A 14,564-nucleotide genomic window follows, 5' to 3' on the forward strand; every position below is an offset into this window, starting at 1 on the left:
TCTTTTTATAATCATCATTTACAGAATGTTACTCAAGAGAGGTTACATCCGCCCACTCACAAAAACCAGCATCTCCGTGGAGAATCTGTGCTGATATAGGCAGTGTGTGTGTGTGTGTGTGTGTGTGTGTGTGTGTGTGTGTGTGTGTGTGCATGCATGCGTGCGTGCGTGTGTGCGTGTGTGTGTGTGTGTGTGTGTGTGTGTGTGTACAGGGGTTATTGCTCTCAATAATCTCAGAGGTCATTCTGCACTCCTGAAGTGAAGGCATAGTCATCCTTATTGCTGTCTCCAGCTGTCTCTCACACACACACACACACACACACACACACACACACACACACACACACACACACACACACACACACACACACACACACACACACACACACACACACACACACACACACACACACACACACACACACACACTTTCTGTCCAATATGGTGAAGAGCATGTTGCATTATCTAAATCTGTAACAAAGAGAGACAGTCAGATCTGGGTTTATTTTGCTCTCAGCGTCCTCTCATCACTTCCCGTTCTTCCTCTCTGTCTTTTCTCCCCTCATGTTGTTAGACATCAGTCTGTCACACCTGCATGTTAGGCTTGCTCAGATCCCCATTCCCCTGGTTCCCTCCTCCTCCTCCGCCCATCCCTCCCCTGTCATCCTCGTCATCGCTGTCCAGCTCCTCGCTCTTCCTCTTGCTGTAGCGCTCGTACAGCACCATGAGCACGCCCATCACCCAGGCCGACACCGTGCCGGCGGAGAAGATGACGAAGCCGATGGCGATGAAGAATAGGTAGTCCCAGTAGCCCAGGCCTTGGTGGCAGTCTGCCCGCAGCTGCATGCCGACCTCCGCCAAACGCTGGCCCGCCAGCTCTGGGGGACTGTGGCAAACCGTCTGGCCTTCATCTGTAGGTGAAGAGGAGGGAGGGCAGGGAGATAAAAGAGAGGAAAAAATAGAGAAGAGATTAATGATGAAATATGTAGTATAAAAGAGAGCAGTGGCAGAGAGTAATCAGTATATATGTTGAAGATGAAGGGCAGAATATCAGGAGAGACAAGGGAGAAAAAAGGTAATTACTCTAGAGGAAAAGGTGCGCAACAAAAAGAAGCCAGAACACACACACACACACACACACACACACACACACACACACACACACACACACACACACACACACACACACACACACACACACACACACACACGTTAACAATGCAGTGATAACCTTTGTGATAAATGATCCCGAGAGACACTATAGATTTCCTCTGGGTAATGTAGGTCTTTGGTGTCTAGGGCATCATTATTATGCTGCACACACACTCTCCCACACATGCACAGTTAGGTGACTAGACTTGACTGCAAGGCTCTGGCACACCAACCCTCCCACCCCCTCATGCACATCATTATACACTAACAAATCACTCTGCAGCAGTGGGGAGATAAGGAGAGTGTTTTCTCTCACAAAACATCTGCCGTTCATAATGAGGAATATGATAATGAGTGACTTTGGACCACAAGGGGAGGCAGAAATACTACAAGCTGTTTGAATGCTGTTAAATGTTTATTTATGCTGTTTTATGATTCGCCACAGAGACCTCTAAGGTCACGGGTGGCTGCAGAAGCTGGTCAGGATTTAGTCATCCGCACTTATTGTGGCCTGCTGCGTGTTTTCTGTGACTTTGCAGCATTAGCATAAACAGTGCCCTCCCATATATTAAAAAGCGTGAATGCAAAGTGTTCAAAAGAAAACAGAAGCGGGCTCTGTATGTAGTGTGATCAGAGATAAGAGGAGAGCAGCATACAGTCTGCAGCGCTGTTTTCTATCAGTTCATCTGACTTCATCTCTCGTTACCAGCTATTTCCCACACTCCCGCCCTCCATGCATGCCTAATTGTACTTGCACTACCCAAGAAGAGAAGTCTTTTTCAAGCTGGGCACAGCAAGAGAGATGAAAGAGCGGAAAGAGAGATAGGACTGAAAAGAGGGGAGTAAAAGAGAGATGGCAGACACAGGAAAAGACAGATTGGAAGGATGTCAAAGGAGGACCAATTTGGCCACATTTGCGTCCACACGCATTTCAAAAAGAGACAGATTCAGTGAGGCTGTCCTCAGACGATGAGAGAGGAGGGAAAAGAAAGGAAGAAGACAGTATCTGGCTGCGGTCATGTCCGCTGATGGATAATGGCCGTTAACAATGTTAATTAAACTGCACTGATCTACCAATAAAGCCAAAGGTCTGAACATAGAACTGAGCGATGAGAAGAGGATGAGGAGACTAGTCAGATATGATCTATACTTCTCCGACTACTTGCCAAGGCTTTGTGAGCGGTTAAAGGCAAAAGCTGAGGCTAATTGTGACATTATAATAAAACCAAGGAATCTGTACATAGCACAAATGTAATTTAAACCTTATCCAAATATCCTTCATCACAAATTGAGCTTACATCGACTGTTACCCCATGATAACCCTGAGACAGATTATTCAGCTGTATGTATGCAAGGGTTCAAAAATACTAATTAAGCCAACCTGTTGTTTTCCCCAAGGTCTTTACAAGCCTGTCGTGGAAAAACGTCCACAACATCTGCAGGGGTTTGATAAGGTTTTAAATCAATACCGACTTAACGATTGTCTCACCGGGGGGCTTTGTCTCAGATTTAAGGAGACAAGATGTTCTGATGCTGTCGCTGTGATGGTTTGTGACGTGATGGTGTGTGTACTAATGCCGGTAGAAGTAAATGAGCATACTGTCGACAGAATTACAGCGAGAGGATCATGTGATCTGCTTTAGTGCGTGCATCCGTCTTTCCCTGTCCAGGCACAGATAGCAGGTGGGTATTAGGTTAGTAAGTTAGCAATTAGGAACATTATGGAGGTCGTTATGGGGATTAGTGATTGTGATGCGCTCGGATTAATGGGCAGTTATTCAGAAGAAACAGATAAACTGAGGATGAACCTTAGCCCAGATTGAACCGCCCCTCAGTACGAGGAACAACGTGCAGCGGCTTCCCCAATCTGCCACTTTCTATTATCTTCTGCGCCACTGTTTCTTTCTTTCTGTACTTCAGCGCAGTTCCCCAAGTAAAAGGGAACAAAAGATGATCCTGCATGAAATCATCAATAATTATGGAAAATACTAAAAGTGGTGGCTGCATGCTGCCGAGTGGTCACCAAGATAAAGAACCTAATAAATGACACATGCCTATTATCATTCCGTGGTTAAGCCTCTCAATTGGGACTCATGAGTGACAATCAGTGTTGGAAGTACATTTACTAAAGTACTGCACTAAAGTACAATTTTTTAGGTACTTACTTGAGTATTTTCCATTTTCATGCTACTTTTGGAGTCAAAAATGTACTTTTATTTAGTTTTCAGATAAGATCTTACGAAATTTAAATCCACTAATACATTGTGAAGTATAATCATAATTACAATGTAGTGTTAAAAGTTAATATTAGTAATAAACACATGAATACATCTCTGATTATGATACAGAATATTATATCATAGATTAGAAAACTATAAAGTAACTAACTATTATTACATATTTTAAGTACATTATGATGTAATGTATTGAATGCAGGAGTTTAACTTGTAACAGAGTCTCTAAACTGTAGTATTGCTACTTTTACTAAAGTCAAATATATGTAGTAGTTCTTATTCCAACACTGGTGATGATGATGACTCTTGTAGAAATTGAGCAGGTGCCTCTCTACATCTAATTTGTAAACAATCTTCTGCTTCTCCTTTATGGAAACAAGTAATCAAAAGTACCGGTGAGTGGCTTCATGAATCACTGCCAACATCTCCCCAGCTGGGTCTCCAAACCAGAAGCATTACCTGGCTTCATTAAAGGGTTGTTCTCCGCCTTTTCAAAAGAAAATACGCTGCACAAGTTTTTGTTCTTTTAATGGTGTTTGTTTGATTGTTAAACTTTTAGTATATTTGTATTAGATATTTTGATGTTGTGTTCAGGTGCATTGTTGTCTTGCAAGTGGATTGCAAAGCATTATAATGAACCTGCTCACGCCTCTCTCTTTTTATTTCTCTGATGGTTCTCTCTATTTATTTTCTATTTTTCCCTCTCTGCATCCCCATCAGCTCTGTCCCTCTGTCACTGTCTGTTACCATCTGTGAAGGTCTGCGCTGGATAGCTGATCCGTTCGCTCTCATTACCCGGCCAAGCTGGCCTCAGGACAGGTGTGAGGGTTTTTCTTCTCTATGCTGGAGCAGTGAGCTACATTCAGTGACTGTACAAACACACACAGGTCCCTCGGGGTGTTTGGATCTCACCTCTTTCTCCTCAATCAATGTTCCCTGCACCTTGCGACAATTCAGACTATGTCCACAGTTGTTGGCTGCATGTTACTGCTGTCTAGCCTCCTCTGACATATCTAAAACAACTGTGATAAAAATGCCTAAGACAAGTAAACCCGGTCTCTCTTTCTCACCTTAATGTTGTTACCCAGCTTGTCCTCAAGACAATTTCTCTTGAAGAATATTTGTTTTGCCTTTACACAGCTTGAAATGAACCAAACTGCCTATTTAAGGAGTCCAGATAAACCAGAGCCTAGTCTGCTCTAATTGGTTAGCTGACTGGCTCTGTTGGGATTGGTCAACCTCTTAGAGATGTCCCACCCCTTAGCCTATCACGTACAATGTGTTGGAGTGCTAGCCAATAGAAGCGCAAGTGTTACATAGTGATGTCATTATGTTACGGAGGTAAACAATGGAGTCCAATGGAGGTGTTTTAGGCAGGGGGGGAGTGTGTATGAGAGAAACACATTTATACATTTATTGTTTATTAATTTAACATTGAAAATCTATGTTTTAAATGTTCTTTAAAGAGTGATGGAGGAATCTAATCTGAACGAATCATAGTTTATTGATATTTACATTAAGATGATTTTTTGGGCTTTTTTGCTTTATTAAGAGACAGATAGCTGGAGGGAGGATAGATAGAGAGGACGACATGCAACAAGGGTCCGCAGATTGGATTTTAACCCAGTGTCATTTCTATGAAACAGTCTTAGTACATGTCCTGCCCAATATTAAGACTTTTTGGCCACCCTAGAATTTATACATTTTATACATTTTGGGGATCTGGTTCCTTGCTCAGAGGCATCTCAGTAATGCACCAGAGGGAAACTAGTCCCTCCATAGGTACCAGTCCACACTGTACTTGTTCCACTCTGAGATTTACCCCGGTGACCCTCAGGAACCCAAGCCAAGACACATCCGACTGATCTACTGCGTTCCTATACGAGAGTGTATGCCAGTGCCGGCCAACTCCAGCTAAAATGTGCCCCTATTTCAACTTGCCTTGGCACTTATTCAGTATGCTTACAGAGAATTAAAACAGTCATAAACTTCCTGCATATGCAGCACTTACAGTATAATATGATTTTATAAATACCAAATTAGAATAAGTTGAGTGCCTCAGAAACTAAACTGAAAGACATTTTCAAGAGACTGTGTCGAGTCAGAAACTCAGAGAGCGAGTGGAAGACAGAGATAAAAATGTGTGTGTGTGTGTGTGTGTGTGTGTGTGTGTGTGTGTGTGTGTGTGTGTGTGTGTGTGTGTGTGTGTGTGTGTGTGTGTGTGTGTGTGTGTGTGTGTTCTCTTTGTTACCGCAGTTTAGCTACAATGTGCAATATAATTCAAGCAGTTTCAGGACAGTGGCTGCAGCATTGAAGAATTCACACTTTTTTGCATGCATGCTGCACTGCAGTTTCAATATACCTTGAACAAGCACTGGCCAGAAAATGCTGCAGCATAAGATTGATACAGGATGGCAACCACTCTGCCCTCTCATGATCAGATAGGTCTTTGGTCTTTGGCAACAATAATCTTCTCTTGGCCTTCGCTTATTCACTGTCAGACTCTAGTTGGGGAAGTTGTCTAGTCCCTGCTTTCTCGTACAACAGCAGGATGCAGAGCGTGTGTTTATCTATCTGTTCTCCTTGTGCTGTCACCCATTGAGCTTCTGTTGTGCGTGGTAACACTGTGTATTGTAATATTCCCAGGGTTGTGGTCAGTGCGACACTATGTGGCCCGTGACGAAAAGCAGGAGGCCGGACACAAAGCCCTGCAGCTGTGTGACACACCACAGCCCAGAGGCTATTAGGACACAAATAGTACTAGGAAATGAAGTGCAGATATCAGAGGCATAAACACACTTAACTTATTTAGGGCCACACAAGGGACAAGCACTCAGGCATTACACACAAGCAGAGCGTTCCATTAAAATGTGAATTGGGACCTAAATGTTTTTCTTCTTTATCTAAAAGAGAACGCAATCCAGTGAGCCCAAATGTAGGTGTTTATGTGTGTGTGCATACATTTGTGTCTGAGTGAATCTCTGAGTCGCTGCCACCGCAGCGGTGCGATGCGGTCTCTGTATCAAATCATCAGCCGGAGGCTTTCCAAGCTCAGCACTGACACACTGACAGAGAGCAGGGCTCATCACCATCAGGACTGTTTACCATTCAGGGCTGAAGACATCGCGCACTCTTTTATGAACTTCCCTCCTTATTCCTCCGACACTGCCACATGATACTTAAAAAAGCACTGAGCGGCTGAATAACAATAATTTTCAGGCTTTTCGGACTACACTGTGAATGTAAAAACATTCATGGGGTACGCAGGAGTTCAAATCTGGTTCATTGTTTGCATTTAACGCTCATGCCTGCATGTACACAGTATGTTCACATTACACACGTATACTGATGATCAGAGCTGTGAGGTATTAACCTGCGAGGCAGAGAGCCTGTCCTGTGAACTGGGAATAGAGCTATTTATAAGCAGATTAATTATGCCGATGCATATGGTAATCAGTGTGGCTGTGGTCTCATGTAGGGGGGGGGGGGAGTCGGAGGCTGCCGACACAGGGGCTCATCATCGCTCCTGCAGGCGCTCGGTAGCTGACCTTGACCTCTGACCTCCAAGTGGAGGACGCTTCTGAAAATAGGTATAATTAATTAATAAGGCTACGATTTGAATCAATATACTGAGGTTACATTTCAATATATTGGCAACCCTATAAACAAGGAGCTACATTGAGTTAATCTTAATTAAATCTAACTTAATTTAGATTAACAACATTTTGTGTTTCTACAGTTTGCCTTGCCATAGTTGCAGCAAAAGATATATCAAAAAATGAATAAGCCATTGTCATTACTTTCTATAGTTGTAATATCTTGTCTCTCAGTATAATAAGCACTTCCTTGTGTTGTGCAGATGCAATGCAGCGCTGATTCTGGTCTTAACGTCTGCACCAATGTAGCATGTAACAGTAATGTGATAAATGTATATGAGAAGTGGAAATGTGTTTTTCTTCAAGTTTTTACTGAGGATATGAGACATGGGCTGGTCTTCCCTATTTAGATTAATATGAGTTTTGACATATTGTATATTGATCTCATTTTTAAGACATTTCTGTTAATAATCAATATGAATATTGCATCATGTTTTAAAGACTTGCCCTCCCTTTTGATTCGTTTTTACAGCCTGTGGTTTTAGTAAAGAGATGCTGTTGATTCATGTGAGGAATATGACACCTGACAAAGTTCACAGGGTCCGCTTTCTATACGCACCAAGTGCATTAGTCAACATTTTGTAATAGAAATATGAGATGAAGACACTTAAATGTAATGCTGAAACAATTGTAACAGTATAAAATGGACATAAACTCAAACATATTTAAATGACGACTGCTTGAAAGGAGCCTGTGATATAAGATGTATGACTTTTAAAGCCCCTCCTTTCAAAATGAAGCTCAAGTACTTGGCCGTTTAGCCAGCTAAACGCATCATACAGGGGTTGGCGAAGACTAAGAATAGCTGACCTTCTCTCCATCACATCCACTAGGGCTGAATAACGCACGCCTTCTGATTCCTCTCCTCTCAAATATGGCATTAGTCAGATTACCACCATCCTTCTTTCCATCATTTCTCCATACGATCCCTTCTTCCTCTGGCAGAGGATGAGTGAAGAGTCACATGAGAGTGAAGTGAAGGTCAGATAGCAACAGCTCTCTCTTTTCTCATTCCTTTATCATTTCTCTTATCAGTCTTTATCACCTCACACTCTTCATTCCCTCTCTGGCACGTTTAGCACGCATTCTCCCTTCAGCCCTTATCACTCCATTCCCTTCTTCTTCTACGTCTTTACGTTTTCTCTCAGTTTTGCTCTGGCATCTTCGCACTCTCCGCTCTCTTTTCTAATTGTATTCTCTTGGATCCCATATTGGTTGGACACACACACACACACACACACACACACACACACACACACACACACACACACACACACACACACACACACACACACACACTCAGTCTCGTGCACTCAAACTCACACACACCTGAGCTTTCTCCCCTCTGTGCCTCAGGTGATCACATCTCAAACACACCCACACAGGCATCCCATCAATCTTCGAGCTCGCACCGCGAAATGCACAGAGACATACAAACATACACAGCCTGCACTACAGTACAAGTAGGCCAGCTGAATTCGATATGCTTCCCCACACCAGATGGGTCTGAGGAATAGTTCCAGCTGATAAATAATGTATCATCTACCTGTATTAAATTAAATCGATGCCTCCTTGTCATAATGAATGTTTTAATGAATTTGAGTGACAGATCTGGGGCACAGACCAATTCCTTTGTACCCTGTTTTTTCTCCTTCCTCTCTGTATCTAAGTCCATCTTTTTCTGTTTGCCCACATTTTCAATTCTCTCTGACTTATCTCATTTTTTTTTGTCATCTATTCTTTTGTCACGTTATTTCAGCCTTCTCATCTCCTCTCTGAAGACATCTAAAATTCACTTTCATTAAGATAAATCAAGTTCAATCGGTGTAAAAACCTGTCATTCCTCCTGTCTCTGAACCTGCAGACCTCTGGTTCTCTTTCTCTTATTATGAATATTTAACAGCTGCCCGGTGCGTCCCCTCTGCCTTGGCTCTTTGCCTCCGGTGTGTGAGCTGTCCAGGGCACAGACGGGCAGCCAGAAAAACGTTCCCCAAAAACTGGAGCCATAACACCAGCGACTCTGCTAGCCCAGGACAAGCCCCTTACATCCTGTGTTCGTAATTCAGGTACTTGTCAAAAGCGACCTGCAGTGAGTACGGCAGGTCCTTCGACAAGCTGAATTCCTTTTACGACAAAGAGTTGGGTAAATTCCCGGAGTATAGACAGGTGATGGAGAATATTTGAAGGTGTTCAGGACAGGAATATCTGAGTTTTTACAGAGTTTAGACAAAAGAAATGTAAAATTGTAAATCTACTGTACTGTCATCACAATAAACAAGGCAGGGTCACATCAGGCTGACTGCCAACCAGTAGCCATTATCTTCAAGGAGCCCTTGTCTCTGATTAAGTGGCATTTTGACTTTTTTTCCAAGCCACATGAGAGAGTTACGTAACAAAACTCCAAAGAAACCAAATCATCTTTATCCAAATCAACTGCAAAGTGCAAAAAAGCTAAATTATTTAAAAGGCTGTGTCAAAGGATTCGGTCATGGTAATCTAGAACAAACTACTGACATATATCAATATTTATTATTTTATTTCTCTTTTATAAATAAGTAAACCTGCATTGTTGTTATTTTTTGTCGCCATTTGGGTGCAGAACTCAAGCTTAAAATATTGGATTAGGTTTATCATGGCCTTGTAAAAACGTTTGCCTGAATACAAAGTGTGCAGCAGATTCAAAGCAATCTTTAGGTTTTAGCTTTTTGTTTTTCACAAACTCCTGAGGAAACTTTTTTGTCTTTTTTATTTAGCTGGCAAATGCTCCTATGTTCACCACCTAGTCTCTTAATTTGTTTCTTTCTGCTTTTTTGGGGCTCAGCAGGTTCATTTTGAGAGCTTCATCCCTGTAAACAGCGTCTGCTGAAGCCGAAAACAGCTCTATGAGCATCTTGAGTTGCACCTTCGACAGGTAAAAAATGAGTTGTAACTCATTATAAAGTTCTGTAAAGCCAAGGAAAACTGCAAATGTAGGTGATGATTATCTGAAGGTTCAAATTGTGAAATTGTTTTCAAATTCTTATTTGGTAGATTGCTGTCATAAGTTATAAGATATATATCGAGACACTGATCGCAACTCAGACTGAACATTCTAAATGTCTGGATTCTCTGTACATTAGACTCACATCCCTGCTGTTAGATCGCAGGACACTCCCGATCACTACACACGCACGCACGCACGCACGCACGCACGCACGCACGCACGCACGCACGCACGCACGCACGCACACACACACACACACACACCCCATTCACTCTGTTAACCTGGTTCCTGGTTTGTTTATAGTGCCATATCGATATGTGCTTGGTGAATCAAGAGATGAAGTGTGTGTTACAGTGGTGTGTGTTCCTGATAGATTAAAGATCAAACTCCCCTGGTCACATTTGAAACTTTATAGGGTAGTGTGATGGCAAATACATGCTGTGATTGTGTAGATATTCGCTTGGACTCTAACCAGGGGAAGGCGGAAAAAAAAAAACTCAACTGTGGGAGTGTTGTGTCACTTACGATTCAAAAGCCCTTCTCTCAAAATATTGTTCTGATGTTTTTGGCAGAAATATGTTTGTGTAAGGACCGGGCTTTGGTGGGATGAATAGCAGAGCAGAGTGCCCACAGTAAGTGTGAGTGAATGTGTGTGTACCAGTTTCTGAGCATACTTCACTGAGGTTTGAAAAGTTTAGGTGGATCACAACTTTGGGGAGCTGCTGCATTTAAGTGGCCTTCCTCTTAAGCCCCTTGTGTCTTGTCTTTTAATCTCATCCATTTCCCACAGGCCCCAGCCTCAGGGTCTCCCTTAACCTATAGATCACACACTGACTCACACACACTTAACTGGAATGAGTCACTCGCACACACACACATACCCACACATACACACACACGTACGTTGTCCTAATGGGAGCATAGGAGTCCAGCTTTTTTGAGCACCATCATTAACCATCTGGACTGAAAGGGCAAAGCACAAGACGGTGGAGGCACCAGAGCGCACATGCACATGCTGTTTATATTTGTGTGTGTGTGTGTGTGTGTGTGTGTGTGTGTGTGTGTGTGTGTGTGTGTGTGTGTGTGTGTGTGTGTGTGTGTGTGTGTGTGTGTGTGTGTGTGTGTGTGGATACGAGGGCCTAGCCAGTAATAAAACAGGTACAAAAGGACACAATTCTCCTCTCAGCATTATTTCTGCCTTCAGGATCCTGAAAGACATTGCAGTAAGATCGATGGGGTGTATCGACAGCTATTATAAGCAGGGACACATTGTACAAAAAACAAACCTCACCTGCTTAGGACTAAGCTCAATTAACATTTACCATCAAAGATCATCCGAGCTGAGAGGCCGATTGTTGGTGATTTCTTGGGACACTTAATTAAATTCCCTGCTGTTAAAGGGATGCTTTCCAAGTAACACAAGTAACACAACTGATTTATTGGTGTAAACCTCCGACATTATTGAGACGTGAAGGGCAGTTTGAAGGGATTGTATTGCAGTAGGGAGCAGGGGAATGAAATCTTCAGATTGCTCTGGCTCTGAGGTTAAACCATTAACTCTGGAGTTTGTTTGTGTGTATATGTCTGCATCTGACTCTGGGAAGTGCACATGGAAGTGTGTGTGCATATAAAGGGAGAGCAATAGTGCAATAAGTGGCCCACCATCAGGGCCTAAATTGACCAAGCGCCCATAATCAAATTATCTAAATGAGATGATGTGACAGTAACAAATGATAACCTTGAAGCGTCTCTGGCACAAAGTCTATACAGAGAAACGGTTTGTTTACTGGCAAGAAAACCGAGCCAAACTACCAAGAGACCACCTGCAGGAGGTCAGACTGCTGCCACCTGAACAGGGACAGGCATCAGCTTACAGGACACATTTTGGCAAAGCATGCAGAGAGGAGTTTCTTTTTTACTATTCTTGGCAGTCACTGCCAGTCCTTAATGGTCATTAAAAATTAAAAAGTAAATCATCTTTTTTTGATAAGTTCACCCTCAATGCCCTTGTGTGGATGTGTTGGGATTGACAATATGTTTTGACTTCTCGCTCCCTCCATCCATCCTCACCTTGGAACTTGAAGCCCTCTATCTGCACCCACAGGCAGAGGTCCTCCGTGTCACAGTCGCAGCTCCAGGGGTTTCCGCTGAGCCCCAGAGACCTCAGAGCAGGCAGGGCGATCAGGCTGCTGATGTTCAGGGCCGTCAGGTTGTTCCGGCTCACGTCCAGCACCTGCAGAGCCATGTTCTCCGAGAAGGCATCCGGGTGGATCTCCCCCAAACACGGGTTATCCGTCAGCCGCAGCATCACCAGAGACGCCAGGGGCCCGAAAGTCCGGTCCTCGATTTGCAGCAGGGTGTTGAACGACAAGTCCAGGTAGGCGAGTTTCCGCAAATTCCCGAAGGTGGACTCGGAGATCTCTGTTAGAGAGTTGTTGCTGCAGTCCAAATAGACCAGATCGGACAGGTAGTTGAGCTGCAGCGCCGGGAGTTCCCCAATGCGGTTGTTGGAGATGATGAGCTGCCGGGTGGCCAGGGGCAGGTCATTGGGGAACTGGGTGAGCTCCTGCCCGGCGCACTGGACCACCAGCTGGTCGTCGCACACGCATCTATCGGGGCAGCCGGCTGTGAGAGCCGGGGAAGGGGTCACCCCCATCACGAAGATAAAGAGGAAGAGGAGCCGGAGGGACTGGGCGCTGGGCTCGGGCAAGAGACGCATGACGAGGCCGCCCAGAGCGTCATGAACTCCGGCAGAGCTGGACCAGGACTCCCCGGCGCTCTCCGGGCATCCTGCATGGGTCTGAGGAGCTGAGCGAGAGGCGAGATGGCTGCTCTGGGTGCCTGGCTGTCGCTGCCTGAAAGCCTGGCTGCTGTTTATATCCAGACTATCGGTCAGTCACTCACACGCACTCTGGCGCGCCTCGCACGTCGCCACAAGACATCATTTCAGAAGGTGACCGAGAGACGCTTATCGCTCCCTGGGTGAGAATCGCGCAGCTTACCGGACTTTGTCCCTCCTGAGAAGACCACAGAACCGATGAGAGTTGACGATCACCCCGTCGGTGACTCATGTTGGGGAATTAGTTGTCACGGTTGTCACCAGTAGAGTGCATTGTTTATTTAGTTTCCAAACAATTGACTTGACATGGGCAAAAATTCCTGAATCCTGGATGTAGACTCCACGCTGAAAAATCTCCTGGCTCACATATGTCCTTGACTGTGATGGTGTGAGTGTGTGAGGGTGTTTTGTACACGCTGTCCAGCAGAGAAGTCGCTTTTTTTCCCTCCAGGAGCGCGATGGAAAGCGCGTCCTCCCTCTGCGCGCAGAGCTCTGTGTGTGAGGCTGTGCTGCGCGGTGTGAGACTCTCTCGCTCTGCCCTCCCTCTCTGCCTCTCCATCCACACACACTGCAGCTCTGCACACACACAGAACTACTTGGTGTTTGTATTGCACATGTATTGAGTTGTGCGAACGGTGTTATTGCAATGGTGACGTCACCATGTGTTACTTTCTTGAGAAAAACTGAAGAAAAGAGTGCAGAGAAACCCAAAAGCTTTATTTGCACGAATGGTGTGGCCAAAGCAGGTCAATCAACCTTAATATATGATATAAAAGAGGATATACATTTTATAATTACATCACATCTCATTATATCTGATTACATGGCTTCTAATTGAAATATAATGAGTGAAGTATACTGTTCAAGTCTGTGTAAAATACTTTCTACAACACATAGTCCATTCCTTACATGTTACTGTCTTTATCTGGTTTGTGTGTGTGTGTGTGTGTGTGTGTGTGTGTGTGTGTGTGTGTGTGTGTGTGTGTGTGTATGAGTTTGTGTGTAAGAGCAGCAGCCTCTTAGCCATACACAGATTTAACAAGCCTTATCTCATGTGGTCCAGTGGCTAATTTCTCCTCATTCTGTCCCCCAGTGGCTTGTTGACAAGATAAGGCATTCAAATTGGATTGTGTGTGTGCTTATTAATTAATTATTTTGGCATTCTACAATTTTTTATTTGAGAAGTCCCGCAATCAGCTGTCCACATTTTTTGTCTGAACATTGGACGCTGATGGGATGTTGATGTCTACCTCTGTTTTTGCTGCCAACATCTCATCACTTTGTCAATCAATGTGATCAAGAAAAGCAGTTCAAGTTAGATTTTGAATAGAGTTGGCAGATGCATAAAGAAGTTGCCATCCCAACCCTAGATTTTCCATGCCATTGTGTTTCTATGATTATCAGAAATATGAATGATCATGATTATTATTTAAAGAGAACTAAATATTCTTGCAAAAATAGCCTTATTACTGATAATATATTACCATGTAACAGTTGAATACAATATAGATGCATTAAAAGCCTGCTCTCTTTAAGGGTCAAACTGAGGTCATCCATCTTTCAAAAGCATAATTAAGACCAATTAAACCACTTTTTCCTGTTTTTTCTAAGAAGTTATAACATTAAGATATTAAGGACAGACATACTGTGGAATATGTTTTTTGGCTTCCTCTATTTTATCCTTTTATAAATACAGCAGC

General features: G+C 43.6%; 1 protein-coding gene across 1 annotated transcript; it reads right to left on the bottom strand.

Annotated features, from left to right (window-relative positions):
• Positions 1-441: 441 nt before the first annotated feature.
• Positions 442-13,307, bottom strand: LOC117496088 (leucine-rich repeat-containing protein 52-like). The gene is made up of 2 exons (XM_034147777.1): positions 12,096-13,307; positions 442-911 (listed from the first exon to the last, which is right to left on the bottom strand). The coding sequence occupies exons 1-2, from the start codon at positions 12,742-12,744 to the stop codon at positions 586-588; spliced, it is 975 nt and encodes a 324-aa protein (XP_034003668.1). The 5' UTR covers positions 12,745-13,307; the 3' UTR covers positions 442-585.
• Between the last annotated feature and the right edge of the window lie 1,257 nt (positions 13,308-14,564).

The sequence above is a fragment of the Trematomus bernacchii genome, unplaced genomic scaffold, assembly GCF_902827165.1.
Source record: "Trematomus bernacchii unplaced genomic scaffold, fTreBer1.1, whole genome shotgun sequence".
Taxonomy (NCBI): Eukaryota; Metazoa; Chordata; class Actinopteri; order Perciformes; family Nototheniidae; genus Trematomus; species Trematomus bernacchii.